The following is a 20,415-nucleotide window of genomic DNA, read 5'->3' as shown; positions in this document are numbered from 1 at the left end:
GAGCAGCCCCGAAGACTGAAGTGGCCCGTTAAGGCTGTCACAGTCCGCACCAGCTGCCCCCTGACGGTTTCCGCCAGCTCCGACTGACTCCAATGACCTCTGCTGCCCTGATGGCTCCTGCCCACCGCCCCTGCCATGGAGGGAGAGGGGTGAGTGAGGAGATGGGCTGCTGGCTGACAGCCTCATCAGCCTGCCCCTAACCTGCCGCTTACAGCGGCTGTACATTCACATGCGCTCCGCCGGTTATCCTTCCCCGAGAAGGGTTGGAATCAGCACCTCAGAGTTGGCCATGGCCCCTTCAGAGAGGCAAGTCTTTAGGCGTAAAGGTGAAGAGCCTGCTTGAACGTGCCTACTGTTGGGGCCTCCTAACAAGTGAGGAGATGTTGTGACCAGCATAGGTGACTTGTTAAGTGAACTCCAAGGAATTTGGTATCCTCTACTCTCCACTACTGAGCTATAAAGGTGTAGTAGAGGGGGGGTTGTTCCTGGTCCACAATCATCTCCTTTCTCTTGTCCATATTGAGACTCCGATTGTTACACTCGCACCATACCACAAGATTTTCCACCTCTTCTCTGTTGTGCTACTCATCATTGTTGCTGATGAGGCCAACTACTGTCGTTTCATCTTCCCATTAACTTCCCCCAGAATCTACCACAAATTTACCGTGGCCAATGAGCCTGCATATTGTTAGAATGTGCATCTGGGACAGTATCGGAGGTCAAGTTGAACCCAGATTCCTTGATCTATTAAGCGGCACCTTGTATGTAGATGCCAATGTTGTAGGTTCAAAAGGGGTCAAACCCTACAAACTGCATTTAGGGGGATAGGGCCTCAAAGGTAGTAATCTCAGGATTGCAACCAGTGCCAATTTGGAGAAGAAATAGCAGGAGAGTTGGGGTGAACTTTTTGCTTGAGAAGTGGTGCAAGAGGGAGTGATTCAGATTCCTGGACCATTTGGAGGGGAGGTGGGACCAGTACACATTGGGCAGGATCGGAATGCTCGTACTACAGGGGTGGGTTTAAATTATTATGGCAATTGCAGAGGAAAGTAGAATGGAGACCAAATGCAAAAGTTAGATAAGAAAATGTAGAAGGTGGGAACATCAAATGCAAGAGACGAAAAGGCCCCGTTGAAACTAGATTGTAAAAAGTCAGTGAGCATAAGGACATTTTATCTGAACACCCATGGCATTTGAAACAAGAATAGTGAGCTGAGATGATATAGGCTCTAAGAAACAAAACATTGAATCAATCCATGTAGAAAATAGGAATAGCTAAGTGGTGGGTGGTGGTGGGGGGAGGGGGGAGGAAGGATTGATGGAAGTAGACCACAGGCCATTTAATGGCAGAGGCAATAATTGACTTGTGTAAAAATGGAACAGCAGTTTTCATGAGTTTGATTGGTCAAATCAAGGCAGTCAAGATGGTCTTGAGGAGGTCACGGAATGCATCCGTGATGCTTTCCTGGACCAGCACATCACGAACCCCACAAGTTGGCATGCTACCTTCATCGTGGTCATGTGCACTGATGCATCTGGTGTGCTGTGTGCAGCTCTGGTCCCCTCACTTGAGAAAAGAAAGGCCTTGGAGCTGGGGCAGGTGAGGTTCGCCAGGTTGATCCTGGAAATTAAGGGGTTTCCTTATGATGAGAGATTGAGTTACCTGGGATTATTGAGCTCAGAAGGATGGGGGGGGGGGGCGCGGGGGGGAAGGGGAATCTTGTAGAGACGTATATAAAATAATTAAAGAAATAAATTAAGTAGTAGGGGGTTGTTTCCACTGGCAGGTGAGTCTGGAACAAGGGGACAAAGCCTCCAGATCCATGGGAGTTGATTGAAGATGCAGATAAGCAGGAACTGCTTTTCCCTGAAAGTAGTGAATCTGTGGAATTCTCTTCCCAAGGAAGCAATGAAGGTTGCCTCTTTATCAAGTTCAAGTTTATTTATCTTCCAATTGTACAAGTGTCACCCGACGAGTGTTCTCTACTCCTTGGTGCAAAACACTGCAAACACGCATACGGACAAACAATACATATGCATAGCATGTACATGTTAATAAATACTGCGTTTTGCAATGTCAATAAATGAATACATCTTTAAAAGGTATCACCAAGAAGGCTGATGGATGAATAGTCGAGAGGTGGAAAAGGGGAAATGCAATTTGAAAAGTGATGGTAAAGTATTATCGTGGAGCTGTAACTGAAACCTCTGCTGGAAATTCAAAGCTTAAAGCCATTGAATTGGAACACCTTCTTCATAGTGAAGTTCCGATAACTGGAAGAGGGTTCAGTTCACATCGATCCATGTGGGAACCCTCTGAAAACCTTAACAAGCCCTTCCAGCCCACGAGTCCGTAACACCCAAATACACTCATGTGACCACTTAACCTACTAACCAGGCATGGGACGAAACCGGAGCACCCAGAGGAAACCCACGGAGGCACGTGAAGAATGTACAAACTCCTTAAAGACGAAGTGGAATTTTATCCTGGGTCGCCAGCACTATAATGGCATTGTGGTCACCCCTTTCTCAAGTGAGGGGACCAGAGCTGCACACAGCACTCCAGATGCTTTCTCGTTGCTGACGATGTTCGAATCACATAGATGGAAACTATAGAAAGTGTGGACTGTATGAGATGGTCATGTTCATATGACAGACTTCTCTACATTGGATGCAAAAAGGGTGATTCCCTGGTTAAATGCTATTTTCATCTGACCAAATACCCCTCACCTATGTCAATGAAGCATCTTTGGAACAACTTTTCCTTTTTTGCAGATGAATGGGTCCTCTTGCAAGTCTGACATCTGCAGAATTCCTCTACACCCCCACAGAAGTAAACATCTTCACGTAGTGCAGCCTGATATACGGAATTCAAGCAACCGGCAAAAAAAAAACTTGGATAATAAATAGGTTAAAAGAAAAACACACAGAAGTTTAAAATTGGCACAACTCGCCATTAGTTTGCCAATCACGGAATGTGCAATTTCAAGCAACTGGAAAATTCACTTATCTGGCATCTACCAGTCCCCATAGGTTTTGGATACCAGGAATTTTTACTGTATTTTGAAAATCAAACTGGTTGTTGCAGCTTCAAGTGACAAAAGTCATTGCTTAAATTATATTTATAAATGCCAATATCCATTTGCAGGTTTTATTCCAGCAAGAGTAAACAGAATTTATTCCAGAATTGGCTTAATCAACAAGAAAAGGTGAGGGTGCAGGGTTATGCATGTGATTTTGCATTAGGTGAGTTTCTAATTATAGAGCAAGGCTGCAGAGAAAAGAGGAATATTTCTCGATCTCAGCCAGTCCTTTAGTCTCCCGAAACAGGAAGGTAGTGCTTGCCGAAGCTACTCTTGCAGTTCTTGCTGACTGCACTCCCACAAATTAGGTGCTGGAGTGGGGCATTCTGCCCTTCAAGCCTGTTCTGTGTTTGTCACGAGTCCACCTCAGTTCCTCATTTCCATCTACGTGCAGTGGGCTAGAACCAAAGGGCATAGCCTAAAGATTCGGGGGAGTTGCCACTAAACGAATCCATTGTCTACACTCCTTTGACACATGAACACTAGAGTCGTGTTTCCATGTCCATGTAATTTGTGTGATAGCTATAAAAATTGTGCTTGCATTCTATTCAAGTTTTCCCTTCAGTATTGAGTCACCAAGTGATTCGGGAACAACGATGTTGCATGGAACTCTATATAGATGAGAACGCAATGAACAAAAGGAAGAAGAGATGTTTATTGAGGGAATTCTGTGGCAGCTCCACCAAACATTTTTCACTTTCTTGCTCCAATTCTTACCTCCCTTAAATCCTTTGTTATCCAATCAACAGATTTTTAGAATGTTCCTGATGACTGAGCATTCACGTGCCTCCAAGATAATAAATTCCCGAAGATTTAGAAGACATTTCTTCTCATTTCATCCAAAAACTTATCCTTTACCCTACAATTCTCATCTCCCTGAACGTCTACCCTGATAAATTCTCTCAATTATAATCAGACAGAACCTGAAATAAAAATGGAATGAGCTGAAGCTATTCAGTAGGGTCAGGCAACATCTATGGACAGAGTAAAAGCACGACGCTGGAGAAACTCAGCAGATCAAACCGTGTACTTTATGTAGCAAAGATAAAGATACATGACCAATGTTCATCAAGGAATGAGGGCAGGTGCCTGAACAAAATGGTGGGGGGAGGGACAGGGGAGGAACATGGTTCCATAGGCAGGAGGCGATCAGTGATGTCACTAGGTTGGTGTCACCAAGTGCAGTAACTCATGATGTCACCAGAACCCCCTCCCCCATGGACCTCCACCCGTACCAGACCATACAGAATCCTTTGTAATTTCTTTTGTACTAATGTTACTTGTAAATCGTAATTCCCGTTTATCACTGAATATTATGGCAATAGAAGTGAGATAAACAACTAGCAAAATTAAAATTGCACCTTTAAATTACAATATTATATGCAAAGCAGCAATGAAAACAACAGCGCATGCTTGAAGCACGTGCAGACGAAACTACGTGATTTGAAGAGTTATTGCAATTGGGTAATAATGACGGCTCTGACCAGAGCACATTAGAAAGTTCAAAAAGTAAATGAGCATCGAGTTTTAGCCTTGTAGGTAGATTGATACATGTAAGCTGGGCATACAAAAAATGTCTGTGTTATAAGTAACTACAGGGGTATTTTTATAAAAAATAATTCATTTCTGCTGAAACACTGCACAAAAATTTTATAGATGGTCATTTTGGTGAAACCCGTTGTGGTCCACACCCCTCTAGTGACGCCAGTGGATAAAGGAGGGAGGGTACAACAGTAAACGGGGAGAAGGGTGGCTCTGTGAATGGAATGGAAAGGGGAAGGGGGTGAAGAGGTGGAGGAAAGTCAGAGGGACAGGGAAGAGAGGGAGAACAGGGAGCGAGTTAGCAGAAACCAGAGAAGTCGATGATAATCTTATCTAGTTGGAGAGTGCCCAGAGGAGAAATTAGGGTTGCTCTTCCAAGTTATGGGTGGCCCTGGTTTGTCATGGACAGACATGACAGCATGGAAGTGGGGCACGGAATTGAAATCACTGGCCACAGGGATATCCCTGTCATTGATGCGGACAGAGCGAAGGTGCTCAGCAAAGCGATCTCCCAGTCTGCGCCTAGTCTCTCCAACATAGAGAAGCCCACAGTGCATGTGGAGCCTTTAGTATATTGGCTATGCTCCACATGAAGAAACTTAACCTAAGTTCTCTTGAAAGGCCTTCAATGTTTCAATACTGGCAAAAATTCAGATTGAACCCCCAGCAATTTGTATCAATGGGATCATCTCTCATTCTTGCAGCTAGTGACTACAGGCCAATCACACCTCAGAGAACAACTCTTATCCCAGGAATCAATAGATTGTTTGACTTCCCCAGAAACCATATCCTTGCTCAGGTGACAAGATTGACCTTGCACACAGTATTCCAAACATAGTCTCACTAATGAGCACAAGAAGAGGAAACGTTTGTGGAGGGGTGTACAATTGGACATCGCCTTCCTTACTTGGGACGCAAAAGCCGATGACCGGGAAAAAAAAAGAAGCGGCATCCTATCAGTCTTCCAAGCTGCCTGCAAACGCTACGTGATAACCATCTGCATTCGCTGAATCTCTACACTGTCAGCCATGCACTGAAGTGCTATCTAGATTAGAAACTGCACCTACAGTCATCTTTCCATTACTGAGTGGTTTGAGGTGCTCCTGGCATGTGATATGGGGACGGGGGGGGGGGGGGGGGGACGGGCCTACAAAATTCACATTTTTTCCTCTGCTGACTGATCTTTCTGAGAGCCCAACAACTCCATCAACTATCTTGCACCAATAAATCCATAACCTGTTGTTTCCTTTGACAACCTTACTCACCAACCACAACTTCACCAATGTTTGTGTCATCTACAAACCTACTAATCAGCCCACCTACTTTCTTATTGATATTATATGTATGTGTGATATATATATTTTTAAAAAATATATATATATAAAACACCAGTTAATGAAGGAGATGGAAACAAGATGGGGATGGAGTCAGATGTTTTCCCCATACAAAAAGGGCCTGGGAGGGTTTGGGTCTTTGTACAGTCATGAACCACCTTGAGGTCTATTGCAGCACTCCATCCCCAAACTAGACAATGCAGCTGCCTCGCCTATCAATACACTCTTCATCTTCCAGGGCTGTGACTTTTGTGATATCGCTGTAAAATTAGGCCTTTACGGAGAGCAGACAACAGGAATTTCTTCCCATCCATCTAGCTTGAAAGCAAGTCCCAAGAGACATTTATTATTTTGCTTTGAATCATCCCTCCTAATTACACTACTGTCATCGCCCTTGACATTTGGGATGGATATACAGCGTCTTAATTTTCCAGATGACATTATGGCCTACTGGGCACATGCTGGAGATAACATAAAGGCAGCAAATAATTGGCATTAGGGCTAATCTGCAAGGAAGCAGCCAGTGTGAAAATCATCTGCCTTCCTTTTCAAGTTAACCCATCTTCCTCAGCTGGGGTTTGTTTCGATTAATGCCTGTGAAATGGCAATCAGAATTCCATGCACTCACCTCATTTATACCAAGTAAACTCACTATACTCCTGAGACATTTACAGATCGGCATCAAACAAGCAGCAATAAGGACACTGTAAAAAGGAATTCTGCTAATATTTATGCAAACTGAGAAGGAGACAGCCATTAATCCCCGCACTTCATTTTCAAAGGATTTATCTTTGTTCTTTCTAATTCCATCACAGCCCTGTACTTGTTTCCCACACAACTTTTGGGCAGCCTGTGATAATTCAGTATAGACGGTGCAAGGTGGGATGTGTGTGAATCTGCATTTGTGGGAGGGAGAGAGAATTAACATGTCGCCAGGGATATATAAGGCAACAAGATGGATGCTGGTTATGCTCCTGCCAGAGGCAGCTGCATTGTCGACTGCCAATTGTCTAGTTTTGGGATGGAATGCTGCAATAGACCTCAAGGTGGTTCATGTACAAAGACCCAAACCCTCCCAGGCCCTTTTTGTATGGGGGAAACATCTGATTCCAACCCCATCTTGTTTCCATCTCCTTCATTAACTGGTGTTCTTTATATATAGATATATATATATAAAAAGAACACCAGTTAATATATATATCTATATAAAAAGAACACCAGTTAATATATATATATATATATTTTTTAAATATATATATCACACATACATATAATCTCAATAAGAAAGTAGGTGGACTGATTAATAGGTTTGTAGATGACACGAACATTGGTGAAGTTGTGGTTGGTGAGTAAGGTTGTCAAAGGAAACAACAGGTTATGGATCTATTGGTGCAAGATAGTTGATGGAGTTTAATCCAGACAAGTGGGAGGTGTTATGATGATATCAAAGTAAGTGAAAGTACACCATAAATGGTGAGACCCTAAGGGGAATTGATGTGCAGAGGAATTTGAGATGCAAGTTCATAGCTCCCTAAGACTGGTGGTTTGAGCTGTAAAGAGGTGTACAGTACTGTCTAAAGAGGGCTTGCAAACTCAGTGAGGACCCCTGCCACTCCATCCACAGCATCTTCCAGCAGGAGTATCAGAGCCAGATCCACCAAGCTGAGAACCAGCTTCTCCCTGTGGGCAGTGAGAATGCTGAGCGACTGAATGATTGCTTATACAAACTCTCCATGACTCAACTATTTATGAAACAATAATATTTGTATAGACATACTGTGCAAATCAATCGTTTGTCTGTATTGTGTGTGACATCTGTTGGCAGTGGGTTGCACTGAAGACTGGAAGATGTTTTGTCGGGTTGTACTTGTACAATTGGATGATAAGTGACTTGAACTTTATTGGCTGGGATATTAAGTATAAAAGTTGAGAAGTCATGTTGCGCTGTATGAAGTATTCGGTCAGGCCACATTACAGGAAGGATGCGGAAGCTTTGGAGAGAGTTCAGAACAGGACCATTTGGGTATTACCCTGGTTAGAGTTTCACTTCTAGGAAGATATTGGACAGACTCCGATTTCACTGACGATGGGGGTGACCCGACAGAAGATATAACACAAGAGGGCATAGATTTAAGGTGAGAGGGAGAAAGATTGCCGGAGAATTACAGGCCTTTTTTTCAAAAGAGGGTGATGGGTTCCTGAAATACACCAGATTCAGCAGAAAGATCTTAGAGGCATTTATACAGGCACGGGTACAGGCAGGGAATAGAGGGACACAGACCAGGTGCAGGCAGATGGAATGAGTTTAAATTGGAATTATGGTGAGCAAAGACATCATGAGTTCCTCTGTGAAACGGTTCCACACTTTAAATAAGTGTCTCTCACCTTCACATAAATATCTGTTCTGCTGTTCATTTAAGTTCTCGACAGGGCCCCTGCCACAAAAGCTAGTTGCTAGGGAGCTTTCGAACAACCCAGACTGACTCTTGTGTAAAATTATCCTCGCTGTGGAACAGCACTAAGTTTCAAGCTTCACTCAGAGCTGTGACGACCAGCTCTAAATCTGCCACAGTAACCCTCAGCACTTCAGCTATTAAGATCCTCGACATAGAAAGAGCCTCCTCCTAAAGCTGAATGGCCAGCTGGAGCGTGTCGTACACTTAGACTGGTAGCGTCTCATAGAGTCCCAGAGGCATCATTAGGGGGCATGGGCATGTGCAGTTGTTCGTCCTCCTGGTGGTAAGGGTGGCACAGTTGGTATAGCGGTTACAGCGTCAGTGATCAGGATCAGGTTCGAATCCCACACTGTCTGCAAGGAGTTTGTACGTTCTGTGTGTGTCTGCGTGGGTTCTTCTCCGGGGGCTCCAGTTTCCTCCCACCGTTCAAAAACTTACCGGGGATGTAGGTTTATTTCAGAGGTTAACTTTTCATCTGAAAGTTTCAGCTGCTGAGCCTGTAGATGCCTGTGCCTTCAGCCACCGAGGCACCAAGCTGTGGAACTCCTTGGTCTTCATTTCTTTTTCCTTCTAAGATGCTTCTTAAAGCCTAGTTCCTTGGCTCAGTCCTTGGACAATTGATACTGAGTCGATCCATATACTATCTTACACTGCTCCTACACCAATTTCATTTAATTTTTCCCACACTCCCTTTCAACCCCCACCTCTGGGATTCTGTCACCCAGCGACACATGAAGGCAAATTAAAGTGGCTGATTAAACTGTCAACCTATAAATATTAATACAGTCATTAGAGAGAACAGGCTCTTAGGCCCATAAAGTGTGCATCAACTACCCATTTTTCCACTAATCTGATCCTCTCTCAATTTATCCCCGACCCCTCGCTCCATCCATTCTAATCAAGACCTACCACTCACCTACACACTAGAAGCAATTTAGAGCAGCTATTTAATCAACCATCTTGCGTGTATTTGGGATGTAACCAGAGCCTGCAGGGAATATCCACCCACTTACAAAGAAAGCATGCAGGCTTCACACGGAGAGCACCAGAGGCCAGGAATGAACCTGGGTGGCTGAAGCCACGAGACGGCAATTCTACTAGCAGCGCCAGTGTGCGGGAGCATCTGGTTTCTTCCCACATTCCAAGGGTTGATGTTGTGCCTGTAAACTGCTCCGAGTGTCAGGAAGGTGACAGGACAATTGGGGTAGGAGGGTAAATTTACAGGAACCTGGGAGGGAGCAGCTTACAAGAAGGGAAATGGAGGAATGTGCTCTGACAACCAGCATAGATTAGATTGGCTGAATTACCTCCTTGGAAACCTACTCAGAGATAGCCTGGACTTTTCAATGCTTTCACAATGAAGGAGATCACCAGTGTTAACTGACCTGTGAGGCAACTACCCCCATGTTGAGATCCATGACAACCAATGACAGACATAGAGAAGAAAAAGCCTCCATTTTCCCATTAATCTGAGCTGAAGGGCCTGCTCAGTTCTATGGCTCATTACTGGAGCATTGACTGTTTGAGATCAGAAATGGAGGTGAGAGCTTCCACAGCAATAAGGGATTAGGAATGAGCACGGCTATCTGAAGCCCCATAGAAAATATCAGTGAAGAAGATGCATCATGTTTACATGTCGTGGCTTGTAGGACCTGATCCACTTCTACCTGGAGCTTGTGGTTTGATAGTTCACTGTGAGCAGTTTAGCCAGTTCCCCTGCCCGAGAATCAAGTCTTTGAATGATATTTCTGAGGTGTGTCAATCCCATTTTATTTGAGAAGGTATGATGTATTAATTGCCTTGCATTAAATGCCTGTAATCAATGGTAATTGCCAATTATTAATTTATGACGGTCAGAAGGGAAATGAGCACTGCACTGTCAGGCCAACCTAAGTACTGCAGAAAGGCAGCTAATTAGTTTGTCATTGTATCCTTAACCCTTGGTCAGTACATACGTTTAATGTTCTTGCAACTACCTAGTAATCCAAGGGAAGCAAGTGCCAAACTGAGGCTGTCGGTAAATTTAAGGAACAGAACCTTTGCATTCCATCTGGACACTCTCCAAGCGGATGGCATTAATACCGACTTCTCCAATTTCCATTAATCCCATCCCCGAGTCTCTCCCTTCCCCAATATGTTTCCTCCAGTTTCCCACTCCCCATTTCCCCATTCCTATCAGAGATCTACCTTCTCCCCTTATCATTTCTCAGCCTTTCTTTATTCTACCCTCCGACCGGTATCCAGTATTCCCTCTAAGCTGCGCAAGCATACGCACATAGTCGGTTTTGTTTGAGTGCGTGCGTGCACATAGCTTAAAGGGAACACTGCCTGTATCCCCCTACGATCTCTTCCCTGTTCACCTGTACTCTACCCCTACCCCTTCCTCTCTCCACTCCTCTCCTTCCCATCCCCACCTCCCCCCAACCTTTTTAATTCAGGTGCCTGCCTGCTCTTTGTTCGTAGCTTGACAAAGGGCTCAGGCCCAAAACGTTGGTTACCCTTTCCTTCCTATGGATGCTGCATGACCTGCGGAGTTTCTCCAGTACATTTGTGTATTGCCCCCAGCGCTGCAGACTTTATTGTTTAACTCTCGTTGCAATTGCGTTTGAAAGATCTGGACAAAAGCAGTGAAGCTTAGCTGGCAGTGAAAGAGCCCATCAAGCCATCTGGTCTGGTCCGATGGTCAAAGGGTCCAAGAGCCTTGCTTGGAGATCACCATGTCCCATGTCATTTGCATTTGAGAATGAAGAATAATGCAACAAAAGCTCCGTGATTCAAAAGCTGGGAAGGGCAAATGATCAGAGTTTGAAAAAAACACAACTTCTCCTTGTCACCATCAGATGGAGGCTATTCGTCATGAGGCCAGTCAAAGGTTCCGTCCTTGTTTTGGGCTGACCCAGTTCACTTCTACTTCGCCAGTTTAATTCACCTGAAGGACTCAGAGCGAGTTGTCCTTCCCCTGAAGAACTTTGCTGGTTTTATTTTTAATTCATTTATCCCCCTCGTGTTTCCTGGGCTTATTTCTTCGTTTCAACCTTTGTAAGGAACTAAAATTTCCTCCCATTTTGGCCCATCGAGTTCAGTGGAGGGTATTTTTAAATCATTGAATCGATGTGTGCAAATTACAAGGTGACCCAATTAAACCTATTGAACCACTGAGGAGGAACCAGCTTGATTTCTCTTACCCAGTGCTGGCACAGACTTGATGGACCAAATGGCCTCCTTCCTTGCTGTCTTCTGTTCTGTGATTGATGCTCATGCACTTTTATGGTCTACAAGAAAACACAGCCTCTGGTACACTCACCAACTGAGTTACTGGCAATAACCGGTTTCCATTCTGGTCTCTTGCAGAGCCCACCTGTCTGCCAAGAATTGGCACGCTCTGTGAAACACTCTCATATATCTAGATTGAATAAACTGCTTAAAATAGAGCTTTCCTCACAAATATGCGCATTTAAATAACAAAACAGCAGGATTTTTTGCTGTTTGAATTGATCCTGGCTATCTAGATGTAACCAGTACTGGCAGTGATCTTGGTCACTTCCATATCTCAGGAAGAAAGGAAGAAGTCAAACACGCAATAACTCAGTGTGAGGACATGTCTGTAAATCAAACGTGTCATGCAGCCCAGATATTTGCACTCTCTAGAGGCTTATGAATAATATTTATGTGCAAACCAAGATATGAGAGTGAATGAAGGCCTTTCCTTTGTTCATCTTGTCTGCAATTCCAGTAACTGTTGCTGTGTTATATTTATTATGAGTTTAAATTGTTGCATTCAAACAGTGTGTACATGAAGTGCGTGACAGCACGTAACTTTCCAATCATTCCTCACTTTGTGTAGGGTTTATTAGAGATTCCCAGACGGTGGTAATACATATATTCCTCAAGCATCGGACTTCTCTCTGATGAAGCTGGGTGTTTCCAATAGGTAGGATCATTGAGAAGAATTGCAAAATGTTTTCATGAGGTGATTCTTCAGGTGCAGGAGATGCTCTCCTTCCACCTACTGTACACTCAGTGAATCAAATACCAAAAGTATTTCCGAAGAATAGTTCCAAATGAGAATGCAGAGCAAAGAGGTATTAATAAAATTAAATTTTAAATTTAAATTTAGACATACATCACAGTAACAGGCCCTTTCAGCCCATGAATCCGTACTGCCCAATTGCACCCAATTGTCCTAAAACTCCCGGTACGTTCCGAATGGTGTGAGGAAACTGGAGCACCCGGAGGAAACCCACATTTCCTTCACATTAGACATGAACTCTGGGAGGATTTTTCCCAACAAACTGCATGTACAGGTTAAAATTGTCAGGGTTGAGATGGATCAATTTTTTTGTTCTGTGAGTAATCACAGAATAGAGGGATAGTACAGGTCAAGTGATCAAATTAGAATGTAATCCAGGCTCAAGGGGGCTGGATCATGGCCTACTCTTGTTCCTTGACGAAGATGGAAAGATCTGAGGCACAGGTCAAGAACTCCGTGAGCACGTTTGCCACTGTGACCGGTTTCATGGACTACAAACTGGAAAAGGCAATGTAGAAGGCTCCCACCAACAAAATTCTGTGATGCACAAGGTCAGGCTTTTGTTGGAATGAAGGCCATACCTCCATCAGCTTTGCAGGGAGGAGCTTCCAAAGAAGTCCTTTCGGCTTCTCGTTTTTCCAGGTCATTGCGGACTTCAACCTGATCCTTCACACAGTCACTTCACCATCAATGTTAAAGTGACCTTGCCCCAAAATGTTGAATTTAAAACTCTTGACCCTGTTTTCCAATCTCTTCTTGAGAATTCTGCAGCCTCCTATCTGATATGGAAAGAAGACTGTCCCTTCCTTCACAACACTTGGTCTGTTGGCGAATCAGTAAGAGATGTGAAAGGGAAAGTCTGGCATTCTTATCCTTGTAAAGTCGAGATGTAATTGAAAGAACTTCTGCTTCTCCACATCCAACCAGAAGTCCTGTGCATTTTAACAAATTACAAATCATATCAAGTCGTTAATTAGTCCATTGCAAAAGTAAATCTTTGAGCGCCTTGCCACAACTGCTTTTTTTTACTCTAATATGGACAGGAAAGAGAAGTAGCCAATCAGCAGGCAGACAACATTGTTCAATCAGCCAATCAATTCCCCTCAATGTGCTTCTATAGATGAATAGGGAAGTGTAAATTGAACTCATCTGATTTCCAAAAATATATTTTCTTGAATTATTTCTCAACTAGTAGAAAATCTACAGTCATTTGCAAATATGAAATGATGACATTATAAACTGCAATTCATTGAAATATCTTTAAATTTACCCGATCTTACAAGAGTGAAGAGTGCCCCAATTTAGTGGAATGGTTTCCATTTTAATCTTTATGCACAAACATTATTTTCTCCAACATCTAACTTTTCATACTTGTGGAGTAAATAGTTGTACGAGGTCATGGTTGAAAAGGGACTTAATGGGTAATGTCCTAGCACGTGGCTAAAGAAATTTGAGTTGCATTGTTTGGATGTGAAGGGGATATAGTTTCATGACGGTGTGGTGGACGGGGGTTATTTAAATCTGAAGTGTGATGAGTTACTGCTCAAACAGGGTATATTCTGTACCCCAGAGGGTTGTGGAAGTTGAACCTGTGGAAGTATTGAAGGAGGTTGATAATTTTTTTTTGAAGGATAGGAGATTTGACACGCAAGGGACAGAATAGCCACAGGTAAGGCGGGTTTGAGCGGCCAAGGAAGGATTGCCCCGATTTTTTTGGAATCTTTGATAAAGAGAGGCATTCCTAGTATTCGTTGTAAAATCTACACAAATAGAGGAACATTTCTGATTTTTAATTTTGCATTACAGAGCAGTTCTTATGACAGCCTATCTGAGAGCTTGTGAAATGTTACAGTGGACACTGCTCTGCGGTAGCCTTGGATCAGACAAAGGCATTCTACATTTATCAGCTTGTTTGCCTTACTTTGCAATTGGAATAGGGAATCACTGATTGGCAGGAACATAGATACTGCCCTCTATTGCAAGCTGCCAATTGTCTCCCTTTATGAACCAAATTTGCAACCATCAATCCCATTTGTCCATGAAATGCATTCATTATTTGCACTGATGGCCAAATGCCGAGGTTGCTTTGGTGTTACTCACCAGAGCTGTTCATTTCTTGTTCTAAATCGTCATTACTCATGGTATTTTCATTTCCTACAATAGACAATCTGAGTGAGTTTCTGATGCATTTTGGACCAGGAGCTGTTTGAACATTAAAGTTAACTGGGTTTTCCCACTGTTTGATGGACTGAAGCTCATTCAGGAGATTCTAGAAGCCATTGCATCTGAGGTTTCAATATCAGGGGAGTGCTGCCCTGAGTGGATGGCGAACATTCATCCTTATCAATCTCGTTATCATTCCTGGCAGGCCATCTTCTCAACAATTGCTTGTGCTTGAGAACCTGTTGGCTGAGTCCCTGAGTGAGACCAAGTGCTTCCCATCTGTTGCAGGAGCAAGTAATGTAGACGCGAGTGCACATGACAGCAGGACACTTGTGTTACACTACCTGAGCACACGTTATCCAATTCCAGCTGGAAGGCACAGGATTGCGAGAGCACAATTCACTAACCAAGTAACTCAAGCCTCAGCAACAGCTTGCATCTCTGCAAATGTTATGAGAACTAATTATGAGAAATCAATTGAGGTTAATCGAAGTGATCTGATCATCTTCAACCATTTCAGCTGTGGATAGAGAAGGAAGAAATGATCAAGACTGTCTGAAGGTAGGGGTCAGATCCGAGTTTATTGGCATGATAGTAGATGTAGGTTCCTGCTCTAGTGCAGCACATTAAATATCTACATTGAACGTGGTTCTATTTAAGCCATAACTTCTTTTGAAATCCAGACTGATTACGTGGTAGCCTTGCTCTCCATCCAGAAGAATGGCACTGGGCTGGATGTTTTGCTGATTGTTGCTTCATTTGCTGCAGGAACGGTTCCAGGCGAAGAATCCTCCATATGCTTACATTCAAAAGCTCAGAGGTTTCCTGGACCAAGGTGGTGTCCGAAAGGTAAGATACCAAGAGCCAGGATGTGGTAACCGGAAGGTTTCAACCATTCGGTGCAGACACAAGCCTCAGTGGGGGACTGGTCCACAGTGGGTTCTTTGAAAACGTGTGTGCGAGTTCTTGCAAGCTTGGAAGTTGCACAGTGATGGGCAAAGTTGTGCAGCAACTTTATTGTCCTGAGGAATTAAATTTGGTTGGTTTTCTGTATGCATAACTGGTTATTGAATGGCTGAATGTCCTCACAACTGCTTCAGCAGGCACAAGTCATGAAAAGTTAGCATGGTAATTGACCCTGATTCCCTTATATTCTCTCTCTCTGTATCCTGAGTGCTTGCTGCCAGCTGAGGTTACCTATGGAGATGTTGACCAAGAGCGACATGAAAGGCCCAAGTGCTCTAGACCTGATTATTTAATTTCCTCTGTAAAATATCTTGCTCAAGAGTTATTTTTTACTTTACCCTGGAGTGTGAATAGCATTCAACTGCAGAAGCCTAGGACAGGGTTTCTCCTGCACCCCGAGACTGGGGCCTCCACTTGCCCCATGGTCCAAGAGCTCCCCTCTCTCCGTCCATGTCCAGGACCTCCTCTTGCCCAATGGTCCAAGAGCTCCCCTCACTCCATCCATGTCCAGGACCTCCTCTTGCCCAATGGTCCAAGAGCTCCCCTCACTCCATCCATGTCCAGGACCTCCTCTTGCCCAATGGTCCAAGAGGTCCCCTCACTCCATCCATGTCCAGACCTCCTCTCAAACCATGGCCTGTAGTCTTCTCTTGGCGCATGCTCCAAGATATGGGGCTTCCTCTCAGACCCCATTTTCCAATAGTCTAGTCTTTGCACTGAAACTGTTTATGAAGCTTCACTCAGCTGTGGAGATGGGCCAAATGTAAGATGAAGCGTGCCCCATTATTTCATCTAAAGTGTAATCCAGTTGAGGTGAGGTTCTTCCTCTTGGTTGCATTCTGCCTCTTACATGGTTCCCAGCAACTGGAAATGTGGTGCACAAACACTAATGCAAAAGGGTTTCAGCAGTACTTCGATCCCAGTGCAACGACAGACTGATTTCTTGCTGTGTCTTCTTCTCATTTTCTTTCTCATTCCCTTTGCTGCAGTTCAAGAGACGAGTGCAGGAGTCAACCCAGGTCCTGCGAGAGCTTGAAATTTCACTGAGGACCAATCACATTGGGTGAGTAACACTCCCTGCTATTTGAAAATCAGTACTGCATTTTGGAGAAGAGTTAAAATTACAAGATAAGAAAACTTGGGCTTGTGTTTATCGTTAAGATGATCCACACTTGATTACAGTCCAGACTGAGAGCCACTGAGGATCATAGGGTCTGTACTGTGTTGTCATGTAAGCATTCATCAGAGGTGGTTTCAGAATACCAATTATAATAACCTTTAGCCTTTACCCCAGAAAAGCCAAACAGCATGATCTTTTATTGTTCATTTTGGCAACATCTGGATGGTAGATAGGATTGGGGTAGATTCCAGTCAGTCTTGGCAAATAAGGGGGAGATCACAATGACCATTCCTTATGGCCAAACAGGAAATGCTAGGGTGTTCAGCAAACCGGGTAGCATCTGTGGAAGGAGAGACAAAGTCAATATTTCAGGTTCATCAGCCTCTGCTTGCTGCTGGAAGATCATTCTTGTCAAGATTAATTTTCACCTGCAGTGCTCCACCTAAGTTTCCATCCTGAAGCTTGTGGGAACCCTCCTTGCAATCCACAATTTTGTGTTGCTCACAAGCTTACTAATCATTCCTCAATGTCATTGATACACATCAGAAAGAGCAAAGGTCTCACCACCCTTCACTGACTTCCATTCAGAAAAGCATCCTTCCTCTCTACCCTCTGCCTTCTATCACCAAGTCAATTTTGTTCCTAATTAGCCAGCTCACCCGGGATTCCATGTGCCTTAATGTTCCGAAACGGCCTACCATTTGGGACCTTTCCTGGAATCCATATGGACAAGATTGACTACCATTTCTTTATCAATGTTCTTAGTTATTCCCTCAGAAAACTCAAATTAGTAAGTTAGAATTTACCCTGCGGACATGCTGATCGGTTCCTGCCTTTCCAAATGTATGTAAATCTCGTCCTTTAGAATTTCTCTGCAAAGTACATGGTTCACCAGTCTGTAGTTTCATAGCTTTTTGAAGATATTGGAGGTTTCTGACATAACCAGAACTGAATTGAAGCAGGAATAGACTGCTCGATCCTTTTGATAAGATCATTGCTGATCATTTACTTTTGTCCTTCAGGGTATATGTGATTATTGTGTGCCCCAATGTCTAAAGAAACGCTGTTTCGTCTGGTAATGTAGGTAGTCAGAAAATAATACATTTGAAATTCAACTTGAATGGGAGGATCTAGGGTAGGAGGGACAGGGAATTGGAATGCAGGGAAGATAAAATAGATTTGTGTAGGTTTCCTGTATATAGGAGGTGTGAAGTCAGTGGACTGTCTGGGCTCTCTGACGATTTGACTGCTGGAGTCCTTTGATGCACTTTGCTTGGTGGGTATCTGTACACCAGGGGCATTAGGTTTGTGAAGTTACATCGCAGCTGCCTTTTGGGTGTGTCCTCCAGGGATATTTGAACCGTCGGAGCTTGTTTTATTGTCGTTGAGTTCTTAAAATTTAAAATATGGATGTGTCCAAGATGGAGATTCCTCTTGCTCTTCCCCTTTTGCTTTGCGAAATTTCCAGTTAAGTATTGAATTTTATTAACTGCTGATGTTTATATTTTCTTATAGTTGGGTGCAAGAGTTTTTAAATGAGGAGAACAAGGGCTTGGATGTGCTCGTGGAATACTTGTCCTTTGCACAATGTGCTGTCACGTAAGTACAGTGAAAATTTTATTTTATTTAAGATTCAAGATTCAATTTATTGACATATAATAAAGTCAGCGCGATATTACACAAAATCTGTTTTCGTCTGCTGTAAGGCGGAGAGATTTGCCATCCACAGAAATTGGCTGAAGTGTCTCTGACAGTCAGAATCTCCGAGTGTCCAGGGATTTGCCTCTAGCACTCCCATGGACCTTGCAACCACACAGAATCCAGTCCAAACCATCAGCAATCTGGGCTACAGAACCGAACCTCCGACAAGATCAGGAACCCTTCAGCGTCCTCAGCAAACCCTTGCATCCCAGTGTAGTCCACTGCCTGTTCTTCAGCCTCAGAGCCCCTCACTGGTCCATTGCAGTGGTCATCATCTCCTCTGCTTCTCCTTCTCAGATGAAGGGTGGTCTCCTTGTTTTCTGGTGCCCTGCTTCCCTGGAGTCTGAAACCCCTCGTGGCTGCTGCCAATCATAGGCACCGCCATATCGGGCACCGACCCTCGTGGTTGCAGTATTTTTAAATAAAACCATCGGCTCCATGTACAGGCTGTTTAAAGCCTATATGGAGCTGACAGCAGTCAGACTGGGTGGTTGGACCCCTCAGGAACACACTGACTCCACTCGCCATTCTCTACAGGTGCACACCGTTACTGCAGCTCTGGCATGACCTGTCATTTCAGTCACTGTCTACATCTACAGACCAAAACATAGCTCACTTGTATTGTGTTCAGAAGCTCTTTGTTCAACAATACCTGCTCATTCTTCCTGGATCAAATATAAGACACTGTGTCTTCATGGTTGAAATCATTCAAATCTTTGGAAGCCGAGACTCAAAATCGTGATATTTTTTTCTTTGGGAATGGTTTTTGATCCTTGAAGCCTCTGGTTTTTTTTTTAAATAGCCAGGAGTGGCACGGGAGGGATCAATGCATCCAAGACAATTAGTTGAACTTTTGAAGAGTAGAGTAACAAAAGCCATTGAGTGTTGGTCCTGAGGAGAGATGGAGAGAGGTTGGCCAATACTCGCTGGAATTTAGAGGAATGAGACCTCATCTTATTGAGTCACAAGACTGATTGCAATTGGCAGGAACTGAAAGTCTGTTCTTCAGTTACTTAAATTGAGCAGAGAGGGTCAGCCAATTAATGCAGAGACAAAGAGAAATGTCTCTACACCAAATGTTGTCTAAGTCTTCACTTAGAGAGCTCTGAGTCAATGCTATTTTGGACACTAAAGGAGTCACAGGACTTGGGGATTAGGGAAGAAAGTAGACATGAGACACAGAATCACCCTTGATCTCACTGAGTGCTAGAGCAGGGTCAGGAAGTAGTGTCTGTGCCGTAATTAAAACTTGGAGAAGGTTGCTGATCTCTAAAAAACTTGGGGTGCATTGTGTTGTTGAACCAAATGGCGTCTTACTATTATAGAGTCATAGAGTGGAAGGAGGGCCTTCTGCCCAACCTGCCCATGGTGACCAAAATTTCCCTGCACACACTACTCCCACCTGTCTTCGTCTGGCACATGTCCCTCTCAACCTATCTGTCTAAATGTTTCTTAAACATTTATCCTTTAAAAAATTGCAAGTATACAATTGGATTCAATCACTTTTCTTCTGTATCTTTGATGTTACGACAATGCCAATCCTTGAGATGCAGAGTCCTTGACACAGTCCAGCACAGAGTGGTCTTTAGGTTCCCATCAGCAGCTCGGTTGACGGCAGACAGTGCAGGGAGCTGTGAGCTCAACCTCATTGGCCCGTGCACATCAGCGAGCAGGATATATCTGTAACTGCAAGTCCGCAGAGCAGGCAGGTGGGTCAAATAGTGTGCCCGTAAGACGTAGGAGCAGATTTAGGTAATTCATCCTGTCTAATCCAAAACCTATCAACCTCCCCTATAAATATGCCCATTAACTTGGCCTCCACAGCCATCTGTGGCAATGAATTCCACCGATTCACCACCCTCTGGCTGAAGAAATGTCTCCACACCTCTGTTGTCAAGGGACGCCCTTTTATTTCTGGTTCTGGACTCTCCCTCTACTTTAGGGTGACTGCCACTGAGCCAGTTCCATATTGTTGGATCCGAAATGAAAAATAGACGAGGCTGGAAATCCTCAGCAGATT

General features: G+C 43.8%; 1 protein-coding gene across 2 annotated transcripts in view; it reads left to right on the top strand.

Moving 5' to 3' along the window:
* Positions 1 to 20,415, top strand: part of LOC138746699 (formin-like protein 1) — a 167,742-nt gene that overhangs the window by 74,837 nt on the left and 72,490 nt on the right. For both annotated transcript variants that reach the window (XM_069905011.1, XM_069905012.1), the window contains exons 3-5: positions 15,377 to 15,457; positions 16,564 to 16,637; positions 18,210 to 18,293. In XM_069905011.1, the coding sequence (XP_069761112.1) occupies positions 15,377 to 15,457; positions 16,564 to 16,637; positions 18,210 to 18,293 (239 nt within the window). The remainder of the gene's footprint in view (positions 1 to 15,376; positions 15,458 to 16,563; positions 16,638 to 18,209; positions 18,294 to 20,415) is intronic.

The sequence above is a fragment of the Narcine bancroftii genome, chromosome 12 (assembly GCF_036971445.1).
Source record: "Narcine bancroftii isolate sNarBan1 chromosome 12, sNarBan1.hap1, whole genome shotgun sequence".
NCBI classification, from domain to species: Eukaryota; Metazoa; Chordata; class Chondrichthyes; order Torpediniformes; family Narcinidae; genus Narcine; species Narcine bancroftii.
The sequence above is the reverse complement of the archived record's forward strand: the minus strand, read 5'-3'. Positions and strand labels throughout refer to the sequence as shown.